This window comes from Talpa occidentalis, unplaced genomic scaffold (assembly GCF_014898055.3).
Source record: "Talpa occidentalis isolate TD23 unplaced genomic scaffold, MPIMG_talOcc4v2.1 talOcc4.13, whole genome shotgun sequence".
NCBI lineage: Eukaryota > Metazoa > Chordata > Mammalia > Eulipotyphla > Talpidae > Talpa > Talpa occidentalis.
This window is the reverse complement of record NW_023601322.1, coordinates 4427070-4454428: the sequence shown is the minus strand read 5'-3', so window position 1 is coordinate 4454428 and position 27359 is coordinate 4427070. Positions and strand designations below refer to the sequence as shown.

The following is a 27359-nucleotide window of genomic DNA, read 5'->3' as shown; positions in this document are numbered from 1 at the left end:
ACCAACCTCCAATAGCTGACACCTTCCTAAAGCAGGCCTTTGGAAATAGTTTGAGGGGCCTCCCTGGTGGCGCAAGGGGTAAAGACTCAGCACTATGAAGCTATCCACAGCCACTGCAGCGCGAGTTCCATCCCCGACCAGGGAACTACCCACATGTCTCCCTGCTGCTCCCCTCAGCAGTGTATTTCAGTAGATCTGCCTGTTCTGCTCCCCACTCTGTCTCTGGTGAATCCTCTCACCACCCCCCCCCCGGCCGCACCTCTGGCCTACACCCCAGCTCTTGTATGCATAAATAAATAAATAAATCTTAAAAAAAATATTTTGAACAATGGAATTATGAAAAAGACAAATCAATCCACACTGGCTGGCTCTTTCCATTATTGGCACTTGGAGACAGCGTGGCCTACTCACCCTGGGTGACCGTCAGCCTCATCACAAAGGTTTCGTTTTCTCCTGTGCTGGCCCTGAAAAGGCAGCGGTAGAGCCCCGAGTCGGTGGCGGTGACGAGGGGCAGCCCGATGGAGGTCCCCACTTCCTCACTGCAGTTGCTCTCAATCTGCCTTCTGTACTTCAGACCGTAACTTCTCCCCTGAGACAAGCTGCAGTTAGTTAAGAGGTCGATCTGATGGGGCTGGATCTTTTCCCACCTCACTTCTTGAACTGGCCACTTGGTTTGGAGGGGACAGGTGAGCGTGATATTTTCTCCAGTTTTGGAGACCACGTGGTTACTTGGTGATACAGCTATGTCAAAACTATCTGCAAAGAAGAAGCAAATTGCATTTAGTACGTCAAATATGAGTATGCAAAGGTGGAAGCTGCCAAGAGAATTCTATCAAAATAAATGATCTTCTTGAGCAGTTTCGACGCTTAGAAATGACATCTTCATCCATTTTTGTAAAAGAAAAACTTTCGAAAGAGGTTGATACAGAGAGAGGGAGAAAGATATGATTGTTTCACACCTATTCCCTCAAGTTTCACTTGGCAACTGATGTAACAAGAACATCATCAAAACCCCAAAGCCACTGGTGCTTTTCTCAGTAGTGATGGCATCCAGAAGCTGAATTTGTGGACCATATTGTTGTAGGACTGGGTGGTGACTCAGACTCTGGCCTTAAGTATTAAATTTCCAGACTGTGATCACATTGACTAAGATTTTAATGGTCATAGATCTATGTCAAATCTTTCTTCTTGAACAATACATAAACTTATTTTGCAGATACACATGTTGTCTTATGCATGTGGTATGAATTCCTGGGTACCAACAAAGTCCCTCAATATCTCCCCACCTTTCTACCTTCTTAGCTGGAATTCCCAGCACAGAATACTCAGAAAGTGATTACCAAGTATCTAAACCAGTAGATTACTTGATTATTAAAATGGGCTAAAGACCAACAGACATGTCGCTGAAGAACACATACATATGGTCAACAGAGAAATGAGGTGGAGCTCAACATCGCTGGTCGTCAAGGAAATGCAAAGCAGAACTAGAGGGAGGTGTCACCTGCATCTGTTAGGATGATTCTTTTTAAAAAACAAGTTGTTGGCAAGGTTATAGAGAAGTTGGAGGCTTTATCCACTGTTGATGGGAACAGAAAATGATGCAGCTTCTATGGAAAAACAGTATGGAGACTCCTCAAAAACAAAAATAAAAATGCCATTTGATCCAGGAACCCCACTTCTGGGTATTTACTAGCACTCCTGGTTCACTCCAGCACTAGTCACAGAAGCCAGGGTGAGTGGCTAAAGGAAACGTGGCATATTCATACAGTAGACACGACTCAGTCTTCCAGAAGAAGGAAATCCTGTAATGTGGAAGCACCTGAAGGACACTGTGCTGGGTGAGATAAGCCACAGAGGGACAGTACTGCACGCAGTACTGCAAGCAGTGAAACTCATGGAAGTAAAGAAGAGAATTTGGGGGTGGGGTGGAGGGAGTCTTGGGCAAGCCCTCACTAGATTTGACAGGCTTTTAATGCTGGAGCAAGACACCAGATACAGGCAGACCAGTAGGCAGGGAGGCTGGGAGGCTGGGAGGCTGGGAGGCAGGGAGGTAGAGAGGCAGGGAGGCTGGGAGGCTGGGAGGCAGGCAGCAGCGGAGCCTCCCAGCCCCGCCAACCCCCCGCTCTCTTTCTCTGGTTTCTCTCTGGCTTCTCTTCTCTCACTCTGCAACCTCCCATGATCTCTTGGCCTGCGTACCCCGTGTTCATGCTCCTAAGTGCTTTCTTGCAATCACACGACATCACGTGTGGGTAATGAAACCTGAGGGGAAAACAAAGCTGCAGGTGGCAGCCGCAGGGCTAGAACAGAGGCGGCAGGAGCCGGGGCCGCCCCCCTTCCCTTTCGGAGGGGAGGTGGGGACTTGCTCCTCCAGGGCTGTGAGCTTTCAGGGATGCAAAAGGATTCAATTCCAGAGACCCGCTCCACAACGCGGCGCCTCTGGGTAACCAGGGTGCTGGTGACTGAAAAAAAATCTCCTGAACGTGGAGACCTCGTGTGCAATGTTCTTCCTACACGCGCTCTTTGAAGAGCAGAAAGGGATCCGGAGAGCAGTTGAAGGAGGCCACGTAGCAAATACACCTCAGAGATTATTTCAGGAAATGAAGACAGAGCCCAGTGTTAACGCAGCCCTCTCGGTCGTGGTGAGGATCACCTTTTTGAGGAAATAGCTTCACCACTGCCAGGGCGAAATTCTGATCTGTTCCAGGGAGAAAGGGCCGTGAGGGTGTCAGCGCGGGTGCCAGGCGGGGGAGCAGCCGTGGAAAGGGTCTCTCGTGGCCTCGTCCACGTCACCCGTCCACCCAGGAGCCACTTTGTTGGTTTCCAGTTCAAAAGAACAGAAGAGCAGAGGGCGGGGTGGGGGGGAAGCAGCCCCACTCGAAAGAGAGAAATTCAGTCTAAAAAACAGTCCAAGGTGCCCCCTTCGAGGAGAGGAAGCTCGCGTGTCTGTGGCAGCTCAGCTCCCTGGAAACCAGCGCTGGTCCTCAGGGTGAGGCTCCAGGCAGCAAAATGTTGTTGGAAAGAGAAAACCACGGCCCTCCACTCTCGGGGCGAGCTGCCCACAGTTCCCCAAGGTGACACCTCACCCACGCAGCAGCCTCCCAGGAAGCACTTCACGGCCAGCCCTGAGCCCACACTCCAGCAGCCGGGGAGGGGGGGCGGGAGTGGGAAATTCACAACCAGGCAGAAGTGCAAGACTCCAAACGGAAAGGGAAGAGATGAGAAAGTAAAGGGAGAGGGAGGTAGGAGACAAGAAAAGGAAACAGGGGCGATGCACGTCGGGGCTACCTCAGACACGGGCGCTCTGTTGCAAGAACGAAAGAACATAGAGGAAATGAAAGTAAGAACGAGATTTTCTCGTGAGCCACGCTGAGCGCGCAGGATGCGGCACGTGGCAGGTGCTGAGCTGCTGCTTCTGAGCTGACACACCTGTTTTTGTTCTGTTTCATCTTGTTTTCCTCTGTGGAGGTCACCCTCCTCCAATCTCAGAAAGCTGCTTTATCTGCGCATCTAAGCCGCCTGCAGCCAGGAAGCAACCCCAGTTTCTGTGGATTTGGCTGGGCGCTGTCTAGGGAGTGTCTACATTTTCACAAAGGGCACAGCCATGAAGCCAGGGAGATAGTCTCGGGGGATGAACCCCAGAGTCTCGTGAGGCTGTCGTGGGGGAGCAGGGCGCAGCTGAGGCTGGGCTGACCACAAATACCAGGTGAGGCCCCAGACCCGTGTGAGCAGACACAGCTGGAGCAGACAGCAGGCCTGTCCCAGGGGCAGGGGTCTGGGAAGCAGAGTCCCCCCATTCACCTTTGCTGAGAAACAGAGAAGTTCTCTGGAGTCAGACAACACTCAAAACCTAGACAGGCCTGCAGAACCTGCCTCCCCTGGCAGGTAGCTTATGGCTGCAGAGGTCACCGATCCCCCTGTACCATCATTTCCAGGGGAAATGAGCCTGCAGACAGTGACCAGGAAGTCATTCCCAAAATACTGAGCTGCCCACACACACCAGCACTCAGCATCCTGACCTGCTGGGAGTGGAAAGTGAATCCACTTCAAACAGGGGCGAAAATGCCAAATGCCATGGTTAATGGGGGGTGGGGAGGGGACGTAATTAGAATTTAATCCTGAGAATAGAAACTAATGATTTTTAAAAAAACTTCATTTTAACTAAATGTAGGGTAAAGAAAATGTCAGGCTTTTCTGCCCTTCTGCCATCAGGATAGATGATGGATCCTTGTCCTGAATGCATGCCTGATGGCGGGCACCTGGAATAGGGTGTGGGCATAGGTAGGTGGGATTCAGCTGAGCTAAGACTGTGTTTTTAAGGGCGACATCACGGGGGGACGCCAGCAGCAGCAGCACCAGTAGCAGCAGTAGAAGCAGCAGCAGAAGCCAAGAGAGAAGCCAAGAAGCAGAGAACGCCAGTGAGCCCAGATAGAGTGAAGACTTGCTGGGGGCTGGGAGGCATGCCAGCCTCCCAGCCCCCCAGCCAGCACCCCTGCCTGCCATATGCCTGGTGAACCCCAAATAAAAAACCTGCAAAACTACTGAGGACTCTGACTCCTCCTTTACCCGGTCTGCATGGGATCAGAAAACCTGCACCGCGTCCAGTCCTGCCCTTACACTAAATTACCATCTCACACCTTACACAAAAATGAACTCAAAATAGATTACATGGATGTAAGACCCCAAACCACCCACCAGGTTGGCTTCAGGAATGTCTTTGTAGATTCATCTCCAACAGCAAGAGGAACCAACGAGAATATAAACAACTGGGACGACATCAAAGTAAGAGGCTTCTGCACTGAAAGAAACTATCAGTGAAACAAAAAGATTTCCTACTGAATGGGAGAAAACATTTGCAGATCATGCCTCTGACAAAGGGCTGATGTCCAAAATATATAAAGAACGCATGCAAGTCAACAAAAATATCCCAACCAAAAACAGACAGCACCACCCTGGTGGTCTAGGAGTTAAGTCTCAGAGATATCACCCCTACGGCCTGAGTTCCATCTCTGGCCAGGGAGCTACCCACATGGCGCAGCAGACCTCTCCTGACTCGCCCGCTGCTCCCCTCAGCAATGTATTTCAGTCAGTCTGCCTGTTCTGCTCCCCACTCTGTCTCTGGTGAATCCTCTCGCCCCCTCCCCACCTCTAGCCTAGACCCAAGTTCTACTAAGAAATAAATAACATGTTAAAATAATGGAGAAAAAGAAAAATACATTTCTCAAGACATACAGATGCCAACAGGCACATGGAAAAAATGTCCAACATCACTTATCGTCGTCAGGGAAATGCAAATCAAAACTATAAAGAGACAGCACCTCACGCCTGTGAGAAGGACCAAAGTGAGGAAGAGCAGAAGCAAGTGCTGTCGAGGGAGGGTGTGGGCAAAAGGAGCCACGGCTGGCGGGATGCACACTGCTGCGTGGAAATGGGTCTACAGTCCCATCGGCAACTCCACTCCCAAATATCTACCTGAAGAAGGCGAAAGCTCTGGTTGGAAGGGAGCGCTGCACCTGTGTTCACTGCAGCACTGATTGCAATAGTTAATTTATGGAAACAACCTAAGTGCCCAAGAACACAGGAGTGAACAGAAAAATGTGCTACATGCACACACACACATGCCCACACGCACGCACGCACGTGCACACACACTCTGGAATACTACTCAGCTACTTGCCGCTTGTGACAACATGCATGGAACTGAGGAGATAATAGTCAGCGAAATCGATCACCTGTTGAACAGAGAGAGAGAAACATTAAGAAAGGATCACACAAAGGCAGTAACAAACGCTTGAGATCTGACTGTGGACTCGAAGCAAGATGGGGGAAGAGACTAGGAGACAAGAGGATAGAGGCCCAGTGGACTCTGGGCAGGGCTCTGGGTGCCTTGGGGGTGCGGTGGTGACACTCACTGACAAGGTGTGACACTGTGCTGAGTCGCACACAGAGCTGTAAGCCAATGTCACCTCAGTAGAAAGAAACCGCAATGATGTATATATAGAAAAACAAGAAAATAGCTTCATGTGATACTTAGATTTAGTTATATATTTATTCTTAGCATAGATATATAATAGACTGCTTCTTTTTCCAAGAACACCCAATTTTTTAGAGCATTTTGAGGGTGACAGCAAAATCAAAAGGTAGGTACAAGAAATCCCATTTACCTCCTGCCCCCCGACGTGCACAGCCTCCCCCCATGATCAACATCGCTCAGCAAAGTGGTACATTTTTCCCAAGGATAAACCTACTTGGACGCGGCGTTATCGCTCACAGTCCTAGTTTACCCTCAGGGCTCACTCCTGCTGCTGTACATTCTTCGGGTTTAGACAAATGCAGAATGACAAATGACCACCCGTGAAGGATCATATTCTCCCTGCCCTGGCAATTCTCTGTGCTCGTCTATTCATCCCTCACCCCCCGGCCCCGGGCAACCCCTAAACTCGTACTGTCTGCATCCTTTTGCTTGGCCCAGACTGTCCTAGAGTAAGAACCACGCAGCCTGCAGTCCTCAGACTGGCTTCCTTCGCTAGGTGGTTTACTTCGTGTTCCTCCAAATGCTTTCACGGGTTGAGAGCTGCCTCCTTGTACGGCTGAATGGTATTCCGCTGTCAGATGTCTCACAGGCCACCCCTTCCTCTGCTGAGGGAGCTCATGGTGGCTTCCAAGTTTGGGCAATTATGAATAAAGCTGCTCTAACCACCCATGGGCGGGGTTTTGTGTGGATCTAACTTTTCAACCCCTTTGGGTAAATACCAAGGAGTGTGACCGCTGGATCCTAGGGTAAAATATGTTTTGTTTTATAAGAAAGCAATTGGAGCATTCTCCTCCAAGAGGCTGTGCCATTTTGCACTGCAGCCAGCAGCGAGCAGGGTTCCTGCTGCTTTGAGGCACTGGGTGTAGTCAGAGCTCTCAGTTTGGGGATTTCTAGTAGGTGTGAGTGTTGTTTGTACATGTTTATTGTTAAACAATGTTTTGAAATCCTCTGTACCTTGTTTGTGATTTTTCTGGCATGATAATGATTTTTGAAAATCATCTCAGGGCTCCTTCACCTGTTCCAAACACCATTTGCTCCCCAGGCCCCCCACATCACTGGGGTACCTGTCCCCAGCTGCTCACCCCACCTTTGGCATCCTCCCGGCCGATGGCTCTGCCATGGCACTCAGCTGCACAAACCCTAGTCTTCCTCGCTAAGCTTCACGAGCCCAGACCTTTATCTCGACCCTTCTGCACCACTTTATCCTCAGGACTAGAACAGCACTTGGCATAGAACAGAGACGTCAGCTGACGTTTTTCAAAGGAAAATTTAATTTGCAGTTTCCCTCGGCAGTCCCGGTGCGAGCCCAGCCGCTGGGGTGGGGGTGCTCACAGCCACGATATCACTAATATTAAGAAACGTGTTTCAGATCGTGTCTGTGATGCCTAAATGAACGATGCTTCCCAGTCATGTCCCTGAGCGTCAGCAAATTTACGTTTAAAAAAAGCGTCCACGGCTCCACGGGGCCACCTCAGCAGAACAGTCCTGCCGAAGTGGCCTGATCTGACTCTGGCCACCCCGCTCCATGGAGCCACCCGCTCACAGACCTGCAAGGCAGAGGAATGTGGCCACCGACTCCCTAGCAGTCCACCGCAGGGCCAGGGAAGCTCACATTGCTCTTTTCTGCTCATGCTCTCGTGTCCGCCCGCCCATGTTCTCCTTGGGGGAGGCTCTTTCTCTGCCAGTCTAAAAATGCTGTCCTGAGGATTCTATGGCTCATCCCCCTGCACTCCCACCCCACACAGTCTCACCGACCCTCCACTTCCAACCATCTTGCATGTGGGACTGACGAGCACGTCATCAGGCCTCTCCCCAGAGCTGCTGAAGCAGGAGAGAATAATTTATTCTTCTGATGCCAAAACAGGCTGAACAGGAGACTCCCAGGATGACTGAGTCCGTTTGCACGAGCTGATTCCACCCGCCAGTGGGACCTAATAGTGTAGAAGCTTCCAGTCTCCCCAACTGAGCCTAGACTAGGTCTCTTCCCCAAGGGCTTTCTAGAAACCCTCATGGTGTCCATGCAAAATACAACAGTGCCTGTGTGAGGACTGAGCAAGGAGTCCAGAGTGACTGGCATCCAGTTCTCAAAACGACCGCAGCCAAGGAGACCCCCTTTCCAAGGCAGCAATAGGCGTGAGTGCCAAGGGGAAGGGGGTGCTTCTGAAGCTCAGGCCGGGTGGAAGCTGGGCGAGGGCAGAGGACAGCACGCAGGCCCCAAGGGGAACCTCACCTCCTCACCCTCTCCCCAGCCCCCCACGACAGACGGAAAGCAAAGGTCAGTCTGACACGGAAGCTCGGGAGAGCAGCGTGAAGCAGAACAGACACGGGACCAAGACGACTCCTCCTCCTGGGACCGGCGGACACTGAGCGCCACAGCCTGCAGGCCACAGCAAGGCCGCCCGCCACAGCCCGCAGGCCACACCACCGCGCCCAGCGAGGAAGGCAGGGACGTGCGCATGGCCCCCGGAAGCTGGAATGTTCCAGATGGCCAGGGTTGGTGGTGGAAGGGCTGCAATTGTGTCCCTGCCAAATGCGCGTGTTGGAATGAAGAGGGACCCCGGCACCCCGAGTGTGGTCTTTTTAGGAAATGAGGTCTTTGCGGGGATAGTGACTGTTGAAGCGCATTTCCAGGCCCAAGCCAGGGCCCCTGCCGTCCAGGGTGCCGTGCATGCAGTAAACCGAAGCTCAGATGAGGTCCCTGTCCCTGTCGCTGGCCCCTTGCCAGCCCCCTCGCACCCAGGGGACCCCCGGGAGCCTGAGCGAGGCCCCAGCCACTCAGACTTGCCGCTTGTCCCGTCCTGTTCCTTACGCTTCATCTACAGACGCCTCTGCCTTCCGCCCCTTCCGCAGTTCTTGGACAGCGGCCGCTGACTGTGGATGTAAAGAAAACCCATTTATGGCCCTAAACCGTGTCCTTATCCCTAACATCGGCGCGAGGGGCTGGTCTGCGGGGCTGTGTCTCCATCCCGGTGACTAGTGTCCCCATGGAAAGGGAAAACTGACACGCAGGCACACCGAGGGGGGCCGGCAGGTGACGGGGAAGGCAGAGATCAGCGTGAAGGACAAGGTGATTGCCAGAAATGCCCAGAAGCTTGGGAGAGGCCGGGAGCACAGCCTCCTCCCCGCCCTGCCTCAGAGGGCACCCACCGGCCAACACCTTGACCTTGGACTTCCAGCTCCCAGAAGTCGTGGGACTGCAAACACCTGTCGTCGAAGCACCTGGCTGTGGCCCCTGGTGGCGGCAGCCTGGTGGACTGATGTGGGGGCAGAGTCTCTGACGGGACTTCTCAGGTGCAATCTGGATCCTCAGAACCAGCAGAAGCAGCCAGACCACCCGGTGAGGGGAAACAGCATCCTGGCAGCCCCACCCACTGCTGCCATCCTCGGTCCTTCTTTAAAGTGCAGATAAAAGGTAAAGGAGCCCAACAAGATAAAAATAAGCTGCTAGATGGTTTGACTGAAAGACACAGATAAAGCGGGGAGAACAGAGCTGCTGCAAAGAGATAAAAACGCGAGCTGACAAAGGCCTCAGGAAGGCAGGCCAAGCAAGGCCATTTGCTGAAATGAAAAAAAGCAACCGGCGTCAGGCAAGATTCCTGGATGGCAAAGCGGAGATTCAGCCCAGAAAGCGCCTGTTACCAGAACTTGGCGGCACTTCCAAAGCGGCTGCTCCTGCCTCAGCACCACAGAGAAAGCTCCCCTCTTGCCTGGGGGTGTGCAGCTCCTGGGTCTGCAGACTCTCCGCTCCCCCCACCCCAGGAGCTTCATGGGGACCTGAGGTTGCACCAGCCTGTCTGAGGGCGACCACAGGTGCCCCCACGAGTCCCATGGTTCCGTGAGGATGATGCTTTTTATTTAAATCAATACCAGGGCAGTTATTCAAATGCATGACAAAACTCCGCCTTCGGCGCCAAGCTGCAGCTCCTCCCAAGCAGAACCATAGACTCCAGGGATGGGCGCTGTGAGCAAGAGAGGAAGCTCTGAAGTCTTGCGAAGCCAGAAGATGGCCACACAGCCCAGGGGCTTTGGCTTTGTTTCCTGCTAAAATCTAGCAAATGGCCTCCCAGATCTGGAAATTTAATGCAGATTCTGCCTGGCAGAGTTTTGTAGAAAAGGAATCAAAAGAGGAACACTCGCCCTCATCATCCCTTCTAGGGAGCGCACTTCTGTGTTACTGAATTGTCCCTGAAGATTTCATTAAGCTTTTCTCTCTGATACATAAAACATTTTTCATCATGTTTGAAAAGCGAAATAATAGACCCAGAGTGAGTGTGTGTCAAGCCAGCATTCAAGGCCTCGCAAGCAGGATGCACTTAGTCTTCTAGACCACCTGGAGATACGTGGCCCAGCTGGGGAGAGGTGCAGAGGGATTCCCACCTGGGCAGGAGGCCCGACGTCCCCCCACCCCCACCCGGGCCTCCCCAGGCCAGGGCTACCCTCCCCTGGCCAGGGAAGGGACTGTTGTGACTCCCCGACCCTGCCCCGGGGCTGGGATCCACAGAGCCACAGTGGGCCCCAAGGAAACCCCTCTTTCTAAATACCTTAGTTTATGATGCCTTAAAATCCTATAATTAGAAATCAATTTCTTTACTTGTCCTTGTTAAAATGCACATAACCACCTCACTCCTGGCAGGTGGCAACACATTAGTGTGAAATCGTCCATTAGATTGCTTTCCTGAGGCGTGTGGCCCGGAACAGACCCGCTGCAGCAAAGGAGAGAGAAGAAGAGCAGGCACCAGCCTGGTGTCAGGAAACTGTGCTTCAGGGAACAGGCGAGGGGCCAGTGTCCATGTGCCCACAGGGGTGCCTGGGAGACTCAAGCAGCAAGAGACACCCAGGAGACAATGCCATGTCCCCTCCTTTGCCCTGCATTCATTCATTCAACCAGCAATGACTGAGTATTGACATAAAGACAAATAAGGCACAGTTCTGAGTTAGGAGAGACCTGACCAGGTTATTACACAAGCAGAGCATCTAGAAATTCCCCGGAAACGCTGGGGTGGAAAGCGCTCTTGGTTCCTGGCCCACCGGAAGCATTGTCTGGGCTGACTGGGCTGGGCAAGTCTGTCAAAGTTTCTCTCGGTACGGGCAAAGCTGTTTTCCCAAAGAAGATCTGATGAGGATGTCAAGCAAGAGTTATTCAATCAGGGCTTCCCTGGTGGTGCAAGGGGTTAAGTCTGAGCACTAGGAAGCGATTGGCAGCCACTGCAGCACGAGTTCGATCCCCGGCCAGGGAGCTACCCACATGGTGCAGCAGACCTCTCCTGTCTTCCCGCTGCTCCCCTCAGCAGTGTGTTTCAGTCAATCTGCCTGTTCTGCTCCCCGCTCTGTCTCTGATGAGTCCTCTCACCCCCTGCACCTCTGGTCTACACCCCAGCTCTTGTATGCATAAATAAATAAAAGATAATTTTTTTAAAAAAATGAGTTATTCAATCAACTAAGCTTTGGCATGTAGCGCTCCTGCCCTAGACTCAATTGCCTTTGTCTTCCCACATCGGATGCCCATGTCACCGTTGGTTTACCTCAGTACTTACTTCATTACCTTTCCTTTATATTTCTCTTTGGTTTTGTGGAGATCATATACGGAGGATTTCTATTGAGGGAAGTATGAAAAATGACTAAGAAGCAATGGATAAATTTTTCTAGAAAGGGAGAGGAAGAAATGACACTTCCCTGGGATGTGCAAGACTCATGTTATAGCAACACGCGCACGGGGCAGCTGCCATAGACAGAAGAGATTTAATAAAATTAACTAACTCTTCAAACACACAGCTCGGGAAGCCGAGAAGCCACGGTCTGGTCCGGTGAGATTCCGATCCAATTAAAATCACACTGAAAAGCTGGAGCAGGGAAAAGACATGGCTTATCTGAGACGGAAGACATTCCCGGCAAGACAGGAGGGGCAGACATGCTTCCCTGGCCTGGCTCAGTGATAGTGGCGCTCCGGGCGCAGCGCAGGGGAGCTCCTTTTTCTCCTCCTTGAGGAAATATTTTCTTACTCGTCTCAGTAACGGGGCAAGCAACTCGCCCCTCTGTTTCACTTCCGAGCCTTCCACTGCCTTCTGTTTGTCCTTTCCCCACATCCTGAGGGACAATGGCTGCCCTGAAGACAGCGCGTCCTCGCCATAGCAGACCCTGGCACAACGCCAGGCCCCTGAGCTGCTCCAGACATGCTGAGGCGACACTGGACGAGAGGCCACCTCTGAGTCTTATCCGCCCAGAGGCTGACCTCAGGGCCTCCCACCACCTTCTCAGGTCCAGGCCCTACGAGAGCCTGGGTCTTCATTCTGGGGATCGCCAAGGGGAAGTTTGCAGCACCCCAGAGCGGCCCCGCCTGGCACACGCCCTCGTGCCCACGAGCGCACAGTATTTATGACTTTAATACTTTCTCTCCAAAGACCTCCAGGTGCTTTTCAAACCACAGTAACTTCAACAATATTTCTCACCCCCCTCTGCAGCAGGAGAGGCTGGATCGTTAGTTCAAGCCAAAACAAAGTTAAAATGAAAAATAGGACCACAGTTAAAAACCAGCGTGTATGGCCGTGGCAGGGATGGCTGCAATCAGAGCTCTGTCCAGAAAAGGAGGAAATCCAGAAACTGGCCTGACAGGACAGGTGGCACGAGGGATACGAGGGTGCCAGGGCCCTCAGGGGGCTTTTAAAGTAAGTCGTGGGGGGCCTCCCTGGTGGCACAATGGGTTAAGCACCACACAATGAGAAGGTCCACAGCCTCTGCAGCACGAGTTCGATCCCCAGGCGCCAGGGAGCTACCCACATGGTGCAGCAGACCTCTCCTGACTCCCCACTGCTCCCCTCAGCAGTGGATTTCAGTCAGTCTGCCTGTTCTGCTCCCCACTCTGTCTCTAGTGAATCCTCTCACCCCCTGCATCTCTGGCCTGTGCCCCAGCTCTTGTGTGCATAAATACATAAATCTTTAAAAATAAATAAATAAAGTAAGTCTGGGGCATGTAAATCAGAAAAAGAGGTGAGCAGTAAAAGAACCCAGCATATCTAGTCACCGTTTAATGTCTCACTTTATGAGTGAGCAGAAATGTCAACTAAAGCATTTCTAGGAAACAATTTTTTAAAAGTTAAATCCACTGGTTTCTTAGAACGAGGCTATGTGTTTCTAGACTTGAATGACACACTGTTTATTAAGGGCAGAAGCATATCACCCCCAAAGGGCCGAGAACCCAGCATCAGCATCCGGACAAAGATGGGAGCTGTCACTGAGAGGGCCACATGGCAGCACGGCAGCCTCCAGCACCTTACTTGGATCGGTGACGGCATCTTCCCTGCCACCCCATAACTTTTTCACAAGCAACATGGAAGGATGTGTGGATGGATGCATGCATGAATGGGTACATGCTTAGATGGATGCATGGATAATGGATGCATGGATGGGTGTGTGGATGCATGGATGATGCATGGATGCATGGGTGTGTGGATGCATGGATGATGCATGGAAGGATGGGTGTGTGGATGCATGGATGATGCATGGATGGATGACTGTGTGGATGCATGGATGATGCATGGAAGGAAGTGTGTATGGATGGATGGATGCATGGATGGGTGTGTGAATGCATGGATGGATGGCTGTGTAGATGCATGGATGATACATGGAAGGATGGGTATGTGGATGCATGGATGGAGTATGGGATTTCTTAGGAAGAAAACAGGAAGCAGTTGGGGTACACATGTACACATGCATCCACACACCCATCCATGCATCCATTATCCATGCATCCATCTAAGCATGTACCCATTCATGCATGCATCCATCCACACATCCTTCCATGTTGCTTGTGAAAAAGTTATGGGGTGGCAGGGAAGATGCCGTCACCGATCCAAGTGAGTCGAGTAAGTGCAGGTCCTGATGGAGGATGGGCTGGGTTGTTCCTAGCATGGAGATGACTCAGAGAAGCCCAGAATCAAGCCCCAGGCACTGCTGCCCATCCAATCTTCCAGGAAAGGCCCAGTCTCCCAGGACCCGGACAGTTCTGGCGGAAGAGGTGCCAGGTAGGGGAGCCCTGGGGTGAGAAAAACCTGGACCCCTGATGTCTTAGGCTCTCTGCCTAAGACCACAGTAGCCCAAATGCATTTTGGGGGCCACGTTCCTCAAGTACCTTCAGGGACTAGAACTTGTCCCAGGAGACTCTCCTGCTTGCTCCTAGAGTCTTTCCCTAGGAGGACAGTCCTAGGACCCCAATCTCCCTTTCTGACCCAGCCCATTGCCAGCACCCAGCAAGGGGGGAGCAGGACCCTGCACCCCAGACTTCCCTAGGGTGGAGGGGAGAGAGAGACAGATCTGGGGGATATCAACACACTGTAGAAAGAAAAAACACAATGGGGCATTTTGGAAAATCAATGGGTAGAGCTTTGAAAACAAAGCAAGTCCTTGATTGAGGAGATAAATATGCTTAAAGGATTTGTTATTGCCACAGATTGGATTATTTCGCCACTTACATTTCTCATCTCAAGTGCGGAAAGGATTAACTTGGCCGCAACCAGAAAATAAAACATTTTATTTTCTAAACATAGTCTTTCATCTAAGAGGAAAACTGCCTGACGCCACTCCGGAACTTCATTGATTTCTGTTGATGCATTTGAGGTTAAAAATTGCCCCCCCAAAAGCAGATCATCTTAGAGAAAAATGTTCAGCCTAACGTTGCTCTAAGTAGGACAACCTGTGTGACTCCCTGAGCATGCCACGGGGGCATCAGTGCCAACAGCAGTGGAGAAGGAGGTGGCACGGTCCCCCTGCCAGCACCGACCTCGTGGCAGGAGACACCCTGTGGCTAGGAGCTGCTTCTGGAGCGCAGCTGTCCCAGCTGGTCCTCCAACAAGGGGCTGGCCCAGGACAATGGCAAAAGCTCAGGCTCAGAGGCCTGGAGGACACCAGATGTCCCGCAGGAAGGAAAGGAGAGAAAACCTGTTACTTATGAAGTGTGGGACCGAAGAAAGGGGCATTCCAGGCTTCTCTACTACTCCCTCTTCTCTTAATGAAGTTTCCAGAAACTAAGTGATCTGGGAAACAGATCCCTGCTCTTCAAGACATTTCCCAGATTTGGAAATGCGTCTCTTCGTGGTCCTCTTTTCTTAGCGTTACTTCCAAGCATTGATCAAAAATGCCCACAATGTATGATGCTGACAAAACTTGGTCAGGAAGGGTTTCCTGGCTCTGAAATTTGACTTTCATGCAACAACCCGGAGGCGAGGAAAACAGCTGTGGGCCGCGGGGTGGTAGGAGAGCTCAGGCCAAGGGGCTTGAGGGCGCCGCGCCCCCTGGCCCTCCAGAGCTAGATGCGCTCCTGCTGGAGGCGAGCAGCCGCCAGCGTGTGCTGAAGCCGTCGGTGGTGGCAGAAAGTGCCAGGGGAACTTGGTTCATTAGCTCCATCGCTGCCAGAAACGAAACGCCAACATTCACCCACGATGGAGACAAACCCCATGCTCGCGGCCCCGGGCACTATGCTGCTTCTCTAAGTTTGACTTGAACCTGTGGGTGGCAATTTCTTACACGAGAGCCACGCAATGGTCCTTACAGCATCTCATTTTCTCTCCGAAGAGCTTCAGAGTTTAGTATTTGCACCAGGTCCTACTTATGGCTCTTTCATTTTTTTTTTAAAGTTTTTTTTTTTTTTTTTTTGTGCATACAAGAACTGGGGTGCAGGCCAGAGGCGCGGGGGTGAGAGGATTCACCAGAGACAGAGCGGGGAACAGAACAGGCAGCCTGACTGAAATCCACTGCTGAGGGGAGCAGCGGGGGGACAGGAGAGTCTGCAGTGCTCTGTGAGTCAGCTCCCTGGCCAGGGATCGAACTCATGCTGCAGAGGTTACGGACAGCTTCAGAGGCTGTCTCTTAACCCCTTGCGCCACCAGGGAGGCCCTGTGGGTCTTTTAGAAAAAGCATTTTTACTGGAAAAAAAAAAATTGAAGCAAGAAGGGAGGCCAAGCTAGGCCGGCCTTCTAATTGAGGGTGACAACCAAAGCCTTTTCCGTTCCGTTCAGCTGTCCTGCCTTTGCTCCCGATAAAGTAGAAATGCTCTTGCTCTAAAGTAACTCACACCCGAGCCATCCACTGAGGACCTAGCAGATTCCAAATGATGTTTTTGGGGTCTGGGTCAAAACCTGACACCCTTCAGAGGAAATGCAATGAGTGACCAAGGGGCCCCGAGCGACCTGCGAGTAAAGGGCTGCAGGGAAGGTCCCCACGGCGCTCCTGGACGGCCTCCGCGTCTCCTGGCTTGTTTAGGAAATCAGAGGTGATTTCGGTCTGAAGTATGAGAACTTTAGCAGGAGCTGTTTGTGCTGAATATGGTGTCTCAGGACAGGGCCAAGCGGGCCCCCTGAGTCTTCAGCGGCACGGTTCGGAGCGAAGGTGAGCACGTTTGGCCCATGCGTCTTGTCCACTCGCGCGCGTGCCTGGACAGTGAGACACTGACTTAGCTGGCGGGGTAGTTTTCATTACTGCCGTGATTTCCAAATAGTTCAAGAAATGCATGAAGTGTTTCCTATGAAAGAGAAGATTGGCCCTGATTTCAGAACCACTGCTACTTGCTCGCCTTTACCAGCAGCAGAATAAGTGAAAATACACAGAAACGTAGAGAGATCTGAGCCAACGACCAGAGAGCCTGGATGATGTATTTTCCATGTAATAAATGAATCCGAAGTTGATGTCACTAACTAAAGAGCCCCGGGTGCTTCTATTAGAAGCTAGAATTTGCTAGAATTCATCTAAAAACCACATAAAACTTGTAAACACTGCAAGCAAAGATGAAATAGAAAAAAGGGAACACAAAGAATTCTTTTTTAGGTTACAGTGCTCAGACACACAATTCAAACGAAGTCGGAGAGCTTGGATAAAGAGGCCTCTTACGGATGGTATGTCCTTCCGCAGCATGCCATTTCTAAAATGCAGAAACTAATTGAAATGGGTACCTTTAAAATATTTAAATTCAATGTTTGCCATTCTCCCCGGCTTTTTTATCTTGCTATAAACTCTTGCCCTAAATTAGGGATGACTTCCATTTCCCCTGCACAGCACACACTTCCCTCCCAAGTCTGCAATTTAATTTCCACCTCCATAATTTTAAATATTCTAAAGTCATCATTTTACACTCTCCGTTTTCCTCCAAAATTGCCTGCAGTAATGGCTTCCTAACTACATTATCCTGGAATTACATTTATCACATTTATGGGTTTGCCTTTTAAAAGCAAAACAAAACAAAAAGCCATAAAATTTGGGAATTTGCATCTAATCGCAGGATGTGTTGGAGCCGAGAGTAGCAATTACTAGTATTCCTGAGGTGCCTCGATCAAGGTGAGGCCTAGCACAGCCACATGATTTCATCTCAGAGGAGGATTATGTCGAGTAATCATTAGACAAAGAAAGCATCTCTTGCCTGTCGATGAATCCAATTGTGCTCAACAGCAAAAATGCTCTGCACCTTGTGACGCTTCAGCAATCGTGGAAAACCACAAGCTGGTGATACGTGAGCTGCTGGACACACACCACAAATATTCATTTTCCCAAATTGTTACTGCATTTCTCTTTCCTCATTCAGAGCATCAGGCATGTCCTGAGCAACACAGACAAACACACGTTTCATTCCGCAGCCAACTTGTTTGGAAAACTGTCATTGAAAAGGGCCCAAGGCTGAGGCTCCGTCTAATAATGAATCCATGTCGAGGCTTTGAGAGCCTGGGGGACAGACTGGGGGGGTTGGATTTACTCTGAATAAGAGCAAAGAACTTTGCTGTTGCCACGGTTGCCAGGTCAATGCTGAATCCCAGGATTCAAACCTTGCACATGAGTCGGCCCCTCGCTCAAGCTGACAACCCAAGCAGCGCCAGACAGCACCAGACAGCGCCAGACCTGCCGGAATGAGAGAAGGGACCCCCAAGGCCGGGGGTGCACATTACCCAGAGTTTCCAGTTTCCAACATGGAGGTGAGTTCATCTCAATCTAGCAAATCAACCCTTGGGAATCCACTCTGAAAAGACGTGCGGGCGATGTTTAACCAGGAGTAAATGTGAGCGAGACCTAGTCCACCCGAAGGAGCCTCCCAAAAGACTCTCTTACTTAAAGATCTTCACTAAGTGCTTCCCGTACAGGGGGACTAAGAACGATACTACGGACGCAGTCCTGTCCTCACAGGGCTAATCCACAGCGTCGGGAGCAGCACGATGAGGCAGGTCACCCGCAGCGGGAAGGCTTGGCTTGCTGGCCAGGGGCCTTAAGCTTCATACAGGACTTGAGGGGCTCGGGCAGGACCAGGAGGTGTCGGGGATCAGTGGTGTGCTGTGCCCTGAGGGGTGGAGAGGGACGTGGAGGAAGCCGGGCAGGCCCAGGCCAGGGAGACTCTGCCAGAGCCTGGACATCGCAAGGCGAAGACGCATCTGAGATCACGTAGCCGCTAGCAGGGCCAGCCCCCCAACAAGAGAACAGAGCAAAAAGGAGAGAAATGTCAACCAGAGGAAAAGGTTAAAACTTCCAAGAGTAAATGTTTTCACGGCAGAGGCCTCCGCAGCCGCATCCAGTGAGGCTGGATATTATCTCAGCTAATTTGCCGCTTCATTTCTCAAGGATAACCCAACCCGCGGCGGCCTCTGTTTCCATTATGCTCAAGGTGAGGAAGGATATTGGAGAGACTCGAGCAATTCAAACACTCTACGAAGCTGTTAGGGAGCTTTTATTTTTTTTAGACATAACAGAAAAATACCTGACCTTTTAGATCGCTCAGAAGAACATCTAAAATATCATGAAAGAAGCCTTGAACCAGGAAGTTTTATCACAGTTAAGACCAAACATTTCATTCGCCACAATAATTAAAGGGTCAGTGGGAAGGGAGATAAAACCCTTCAAACAAAGTCCAGGGGCAAAAGGAAGCTGATGACTCCTCTTGGGGAAAGAGCCGGATGATTAGCTACATTTCAGGAATAAATAAAGCTAAAGAGGGGCCTCCCTGGTGGTGTAGGGGTTAAGTCTCAGCCCTCTCAAGGCATCTGCAGCCTCTGCAGCACGAGTTCGATACCCGGCCAGGGAGCAACCCCCAAGGCGCAGCAGACCTCTCCTGTCCAGCCCGCTGCTCCCCTCAGCAGTGCATTTCAGTAGATCCGCCTGTTCTGCTCCCCACTCTGTCTCTGGTGAATCTTCTCACCCCGCCCCCACCTCTGGCCTGCACCCCAGTTCTTGTGTGCATAAATAAAAAAGTAAATCTTGAAAAAAAAAAAAAGCAGAAGAGACTGAGTTTGTTACCTCCATAGGCAATAAATGGACTCAGCAAAGCACATTTTCATCTTATTTTATGAACGATGCAGGCAGGATTATCAAATTTAATGAAAAAACTGTTTATCACAACAAATGTGGAAGGACTGGTGAGCAGAGATGTCATTGGCTGGCTGGCACCCAGCCCTGAGTGAGGATTTTTTAAAAAATTCAGTTCTTTCCCCCCAGAGTCAATTAGCCACCCAAGGGGGCATGAAGGGGCACCTTCCTGGGTGCCTGTCTCCTTTCCGCAACAGCTCACACCCCAGACTGGAGGAGAGGAGAGGGAAGGTGGTCTCTGCCGTGGCAGGGAAGCTCTCCCACGTGCACTTCTTTCTCTCCGCCCACCAATTCTGATCAACAGTGACATAATTTTCTTTGTTTTTCACATTCATGAACCTGTACCTCACGTGTCTTGAAACACAGGAATTTTCTGTAGAAAACACTTCCCTGTCACCTACAGACGCCCCTCAAAAGGCTCGCCCTTTTATTTATAACAAGTCATCACGTCTTGTCCCTCGGATCCATCCTTTTCCCCATTTCTGTGTTCTCTGAAAAACCTTGACCCTACTTTTTTGATTGCCATGAGAAAAGTGTCCTCTGCATTTGCATTTCGCTCTCTCCACAGTGTGCTCATAATTCTCCTTCAAAAGAAAGCTTTGATGCACTCTTTCTAGGCGGCCAATGAAAATTAGAATATTTAACAAATATTGAACTTATAGAAGCTATATTGATATAAGATGTAACAGAATTCTTAGTGGAAACACCAAAGGCTCCTCCCTGCTAGGAGAGTGGATGTAACTCATCTAGCACCTCCCAGCTCCGATGACAACTAGGGATCTGGAGCCCTTGGAATGAAGAGCCCCAGTCCTTGTGTGAGTCGTGCGTGTTTGTTCTTCTCCCACCTGCATACAGCTGACCGCTGCTATGTTGAAATGCAACAGCACTTCATACTGAGGCTACGGAAATTCCTATCCATTTTTTCTGTTGGGGGAGCGTAAGTCTTTCCAAGCATAAATGTGGTGACGTTTCTCTCTGCTACTAACCCATGGTCTTCACACCTCTGTGGCGGCAGCACCTGTGTCTACACCTCATCCTGCCCTCATCACCTCATCACCACACACACCAACCCTGACCCAGAGCTCCACCCCACCAGCCTCAAGGCCCACATGTGTTCATCACTCTGTTCACGGCTCTCTCTTCGCGAAAGCTCTTCTGTCTGCTGGAATCCCCAAAACTTAGCTATTTACCCTGAGATCCTCTTCAAACGCAATCTAAGGAGTCTTCTCTCACTTCCTATGAAGGTACAGTTTTCATCTTGTTTTTTTCTCCACAGCAAATCCATCTTGTTATTGGAAGATCGCACACCTTGTGCCATTAGATTAGGTGCCTCCCCAGGGCCGCGCGGCTTCTTTCTCATATAATAACCTTCTCTACTCAACTTACTAAACCAGCAGTCCCTTCCTCCAGTCAAGTCACTGCGTGCCTGAGGTCAGCATAACTCAAGAGGTCTTCCTCCCTTTACCTTGAACGTGGATGTGACTTTCTGTGTCTTCTGTAAATCAAAGTTAGCAGACAACATTCTACAGCCTCCACACTCCAAATCTTATCCAGTGTTGTTTAGTAGAACTGGTTTCCATGATATCCACCGTTCTCAATACTCCAGAGGCTTCTTTTTTCCAGGTTTCTTGTACTGGTTTGCTCTGTGTGTGTGTGTGTGTGTGTGTGTGTGTATGTGTAAATTAAAAACAGGATCCCATTTCTGTCTTCAGTTAACTACACTTAAGAGGATACTAAGAATCCTCACTTGTTGCTATTACCCATTATTATTACCAGTTACTCTTACCAGTTATGTCCAACATAAGAAATTCCCTTGATAAATGACCAGTTATCATTTACTAAATGGAGCAGGAAGGGTATACAAAGCTGGGAAAACAAACATGCAGAAGGTTCTTACACCATCCCCAGAGAAGCGGCAATGTATTGGAAAAGTTTTAATTTGTTTTAAATAAAGGAGATAAATATTATTTTTCAATATATTAATACAGCCCTAATAAGAAATGAGAAGCAATTTCATGGTCAAGAAGAAAGACCTTGAATGTTTGCTGAATATCTGTAACGTTTTACGCTCGAAACAGACAAGGGTAAGAGGGACATTTAGTGTTGAAGAGTTTCCAATCTGCTTTAGAAACATGAGACATTCACAGAACCTCGGACCCATCTCGCCACAAATTCCATCAAGTAAGGGAACTGAGACCCTGGCCATTTTGAAGACAGGAAACCCCCCAGATGAAGCCCTTCACATTCCCGCCCCTTCCACCCCAAACAACTTTAAATAACCCATGTTAGAGTCCAAGACATTGAAAACACTTTTGAAGGGGAAATATATTGGATAGAAGTGGCCAGAAACCAAGCCTGGGGGGTGAGAGACAGCAAGAGAATGGCAGTGTTGATGGATTGGAATCCTGCCAAACACAAGGTTTTCAAGTCTCTTAGCAATTGCTGAAAAGTTTTCCTTTATCCTTGCCTTGCCTTTTTAAAAATTTGCTGTTCCCTAGTGAAGTCTCTATCCTTCTGCTTATCTGGGGACAGACCAAGCCAATCCATAACTTTATCTCCGCAAATCCTGGAGGCCTGAAAATATTAAGTAGATTAATAGGAAACTTGCAATAAAGTGACAAGCTTGATATAAGGGACACATTGGATTCAGGTGGAAAGAGGTTAATCAATAAAAATCAATGGAGCATGTGCCTTCGGATTTAAAAGAAGTGTTTCTGGAAGATAAACACAGCATCAGGTATGAAGGACAGCGTACACAGAAATAATGTCGAAATAGACAACCACTACAGAAGATTCACATTTTTGCCAGGTGGACACTGGCTTGCCGTTTGTTCTTTAGACCTATAAAAAGCAAAGGAAAACACCAGGCAAAATAGAACAGCCTGAAAAATTAAACTGGTGGTAGACTCTTGAGATTTATCTACACTCAGTCTTTAATTCTTCCATTCGAAAAAGCAATGGGTTGCAATGATAACTGGTTTCTAAATCCACAGGAAATAAAAATATATTGACACTGATAATGCATTGTGAAATGGACTAGACATCCATCATGTCAGAATGACTATAGGCAATTTGAACTAGAAAGGCAAGGTAAAAAAAAAAAAAAATCACTGGAAATTTCACATAATTGCAGATGGAAATGTTAATAAAATGCAAATATTCTTGTGTAAAAATAAAAGGTGTAGGTGAAAGGTGAAAATCCCAAAATAAACCGCTAGACTACAAAAAACACCAATTTTTTGAAAGTAGGGAAAATTCGTGCTACAGATCTAAAGGACCAGGTGCTTAACAGAAAACCCCGCATGGCAGATTCAAGGGGCCACTGGAGGATGAAGGTATGGCCAAAAAATAACACAGACACCACTCGACTGGGGAGAATGATAAAGCCCAGAAGTGCAAACAAGGAAAGAGGCCAAAAGAGTGAAAAGCAAGAGTGTTTTAAAAACATCTTGCAAAAGACTCCAAAATAAATGACTGCAAAGCTTTTCAATACATCAAAGAGAGAAAGTGAGTGAGAGAAAGTCCAAAATTTTGAAAAGACCACGCACACGCACACGCACACACACACACACACAGAGAGAGAGAGAGAGAGAGAGAGAGAGAGAGAGAGAGAGAGAGAGAGAGACAGAATTGTGCTGGATTCCTTCTTTACGGGGAAGCTGTTAGAGAAATTCCGCATCTCTTCATTATGATAATTAGGTACCATTGGTACTTCAAAGAGATGATGGTCTTGCTCTAACTCCAAAACTGGACAGAAGTGATCGCCCCAGTAGTAGGGAACCAGGGGAGTCGCTTGAAGGTGCTAGAAGCCCGCCTGTTTGACGAAAGTGCCTGGTGTTCGGGAGAAGCCGCCTTGTTTCAGAGCGAGCATCTTCCCGAAGAGTACCCTCTAAAGGGCATCCAACAGGTGAAGAAATTAATGCTGCTGAGACTCACGCCTGCCTAGGAACCTGGTAGAAAGTGCGGAAACAAGGAATACACACTCAGGTAGAAACCCGAGGAACCTACAGCAAGATGTGTGCAAAGAAGAGAAGACACCGACCTCCAGGGTTTCCTAAGCAGGCAAGTGGCGGAGAAGCCGAGGACACAGCTTGATTCCGCTGTCAAAGGCCTCCCCCAAACCATATTCTCCTTCCCAGCTGGCTCCTTCCTGTTCCCTGCAGCATTCGGCAATCTGGTGTCATTCTTAGTTTCTCTCCCCTTGTCTGCTCCCCCAGCCTGTCTGGGTCCCCCAGTTCTACCCTCTCACTCTCTCTGCACACGTGCCCTCCTCTGCACCCCACGGCCCAGGCATCACTCGCTCCCATCTGTGTCTTTCAACAGGTTGCCCGGCCTCAGCTGAGTCCCTCCTGCTCCCTACAAACTACTCTCCATGGGGCCATCGACCTCCTGTCTCTCTCCCTGGCAAGACCCTTCCATGCGGCCTCAGCCCCGGCACGTGGGACGGCCGAGTCTGGCCCTGCCCTGCTCTCCCTCAGCCGGTCGTGGGCCCCGCACACTGTCACAGTCTCTGGCGCGTGGCCCCGCAGAGGACACACGGCCTGCCCCTTCGTGGCCAAGCCCTGCTCCTCTGACTGTCTGGGTCCCTCCCCGAGGCTGACAATGAGGGGTGACAAGGGCAGGCTAAGGACCCTCGGGGCGCCCTTGGGGGCACTTGTCCCCAGCAGAGCATTCGGCCTCCGTGACCTGCAGCCGATCCTCTCCCTCCCCGCGGGCAGCAGGGACAGCAGGAGCTCCATCCTCTCACATCACACTGCCTCTGGCCCGGCTGACTGCGTGTGTGTGTGTGTGGGGGGGGGGGGTGGAAATGCCCAACTTGAACGAGAATCTGCACTTCTGTACTTCCTTGGGGAAGGAACGGATGAGCCAGGCTCCTGGGTCCTCTCGGGGCTGGGCACACCAGTGGGCACACCAGCCCGTGAATTCTCACACCTGCCCACTCGGCTCATGCTGTTATTCCCATCCTGCAGATGAGTTCCCTGAAGCTCAAAAAAAAACCAAACAAAGGGACTTTCCAAATGTCACAGGACTGATTAGAAGAAAGACAGAACCAGAGCTTGAAATTCTCTGTCAACAAATCCATCTTGGTTCTTACTGGCATGAAGACAAAAATCAAAACAAGAGTTGAGAGGAATTTCTCTAAAATAAAAATGTTAATAGTGAAATGAATAGTGACTGAATCCCGTGACTACGTTTCCTCTATAACATATATAACTGATGTGCACATACACATATTTACGTGTTTAACTGAGGTGGAATCCATGTGACGTAGTTCACCGTCTCAACTGGTTTAAGTATAAAGTTCAGTCGCGTTAAGTGCATTTGCGTTATTGTACAATCTCCAGAACTCTCTCCATCTTGCCAAGTGGAAACTCTACCCATTAAAGAGCTCCCTGTGCCTACGCACCCCCGACCTGACAACCACCAGCCCACTTTCTTTTTCTACAAACTTGACTACCCGAGATGCCTCAGAGAAGAAAAACCTTTAAAGGATTTGTTCTTGTGTGGCCGATTATTTCACGTAGAATGTCTTCGCGTTTCTTCCATGCTGAAGCATGTGTATCACTTTCCTTCCCTTTTATGGCTGAGTAATATTCTGCGGGTTTTATCAACTGCATTTTTTTTACCCATTTATCCCTCCATGGAGGAACCTCTCCTTGGAGGGATAAATGCTTCTGCTTTTGGCAATTGTGAATAATGCTTCCCTTGAACACAATGTTCTAAAGTCAATGCATTTACAAACAACATGCTCATAAATGTCCATGCAAAACCTTGCAACCATGCAACCTTGCAAACCATTTAGGATGGTCAAGGACAAATTTATGAGACAAGTCAGTGACATGTCTCAGAAACAAGCAGAAAAGCAGTGGACACATTTCAGTAGCGTTTGGTGGAAAGAATTTATTTAGAGCAAAAAATCTCTGCTTAACTTTTCAACGAAGTTTGATCTAAATAATAAAACTATTTGGGGCAATAAATCTACACCCCAAAATACTTCAAATTATGCTTTACATAGGATGTGCTTTCACCTTCTGTTGCCACCCAGGATGGTCCTTTTCCCTTCTAGAAGGTGCTCATTCTGCTCACTTAACTGTGTTCGGAAAGGACGCCTCTCCTGTGTCCTGGTCCGGCCTTCGTGAGGGTTTCCTATGAAAACATCACCGTCCGCTTTCTTCTGCTGTTTCTTTGAGCTGATTCTCAGTGTAGGACAACATGCCCTCGTGTGGGGACGCTGCACAGGGGAAGGAGCTGCTGGGGGCAGTGAAACTGGTGTGGGCACCAGTGGGGGGAACACAGGGCGGATGACAGAGCCACACTTAAAGGCAGCCACGAATGCCACCTGGGGGGTGGCCAAGGGAGACAGAGCTGTTCCCGCAGCAGGAAAGAGGTTTCCACAGAGGTGCCCTGCAGGATGAGCTTTGTAGAGTGAACAAGTATTTAAGAGGAACAAAAGGCACAAAGACACCAATTCAGGAAGACAGAGGCTGCATGGCGAATTAAAACCTGACCTAGTTTGGCAGAAAGAGGGAGGCTCCAAGGGCCGAGGTGGGGCCAGACACCAGGACCACGTCTTGGAAGACCTCGAAGTGCTTTTTCAAGGATTTAGGATAAACAGAGTAGATGAAGGTTGCAAAATCAAATTCCAGAAGGTTCCAGGAAAACAAGAGAGATTACTAAAGCCAGAACGTGTGACAAGAGGGGAACAATGAGGGTTTGGGGGACTCAGTATGTATTAGTCACACCATAAAATGTAAGTGATGCTCAGTCTAGAAAATACCACCAAGCAGAAACATCAGGTCATAAATGACAGTCCATCCAGATGTTTCTAAGTTTTCCAAAAAACGTGCTGGTCAATTATAAGGGGCCTCAGGGGCTCCGGCGTGAGAGTCTGCACCGCCAGGTCTAAGCCACCCACCCCCGCAGGCTTCCGTCCCTCGTCTGCTGACCCTCTGTAGTTAGCCCTTCGCTTTCTGTTCTCTACCTTAGCGGTTCTCCCTTAATTCTGTTTTTACATTAGCACCATCTACTATTTATTTACAGCATTATCTCATTCATGGGGTGCTATGGGCAGTGAACTAAAGAACCCAAGTGAAGCCTTGAGGTTCCCCCCAGGGCTCCCAGACAATAAAGATTCAAGCAGTGGGTGGCGGTTACTCCCTGAAAGATGGGGGCCTGCGCAGGCTCTTTCTAAATTGCAAATCATTCCCCAATCAAAATTGCTAGTGGCTTCTGTTGCCCAAAGAACCAAGTGAGAGCCCCTAAGGGGGTGCTCAGCCGTGACACAAAGAGGACTCTGGAAGGAGCCCAGCTCTCACCCTCCCACCCCACCGCAGCAAAGCAAATGCAACTGAAGTAAGAAGGTGGGCCTGACAGGCAGAGGCAGTTTTGAGTCAAGTGTTCCGGAACTTTCCTCACTTCCAAAGGAAATGCTGGCGTGCCTGCCTGCTGCTAGCTCAGCAGTGTCCTGTCTCTGTCATGTGCCCTCCAAACACACCACCCGCACCACCACCCGTTTACACACATTCACACTCAGATTCATCGAGTGGCCTGCACTTTCCGGCACACCAGCCGCCTGGCTTTTGTGCACTAAGCACCTCCCTCTGGCAGGGTCCAGGCGCCAACAACTCCCTTCAGCCCTGCAGGTTTCCAGGCATCCTCAAGCAGCAAGCTCAAGCATCTTTCATTCTCTGAAACTTTGTGAGTGAGGCCTGGGCTCCCGGCCCCCCACACCCCAGCACCACCACGCAGTAGCCCCATCATCACCAGATGGCTTTACAAATGGGCCTCTAACTTAAGCTCAGAGACTGGGTCATTTCTCCTAAGCGCCCCAACCTCACACAGCCCCTGGCACACAGCCAACCTTCAATAAATATTTCTGGAATGAAAGGAGGGATGCAAAGAGCCAGCAGGCAAAGGAGGGTGTTGAGGGGGGAGTTTGACCTGTAAATTATGGAAAGGTAAGCAGAGACCTTGAGAAGCTCACCTTAGAGGCAGTCAGCTG

General features: G+C 50.0%; 1 protein-coding gene across 1 annotated transcript in view; it reads right to left on the bottom strand.

The window, feature by feature from the left end:
- Positions 1 to 27359, bottom strand: part of CD226 (CD226 molecule) — a 70577-nt gene that overhangs the window by 24111 nt on the left and 19107 nt on the right. The window contains exon 4 of the mRNA XM_037508417.2: positions 412 to 756. Within this exon, the coding sequence (XP_037364314.1) occupies positions 412 to 756 (345 nt within the window). The remainder of the gene's footprint in view (positions 1 to 411; positions 757 to 27359) is intronic.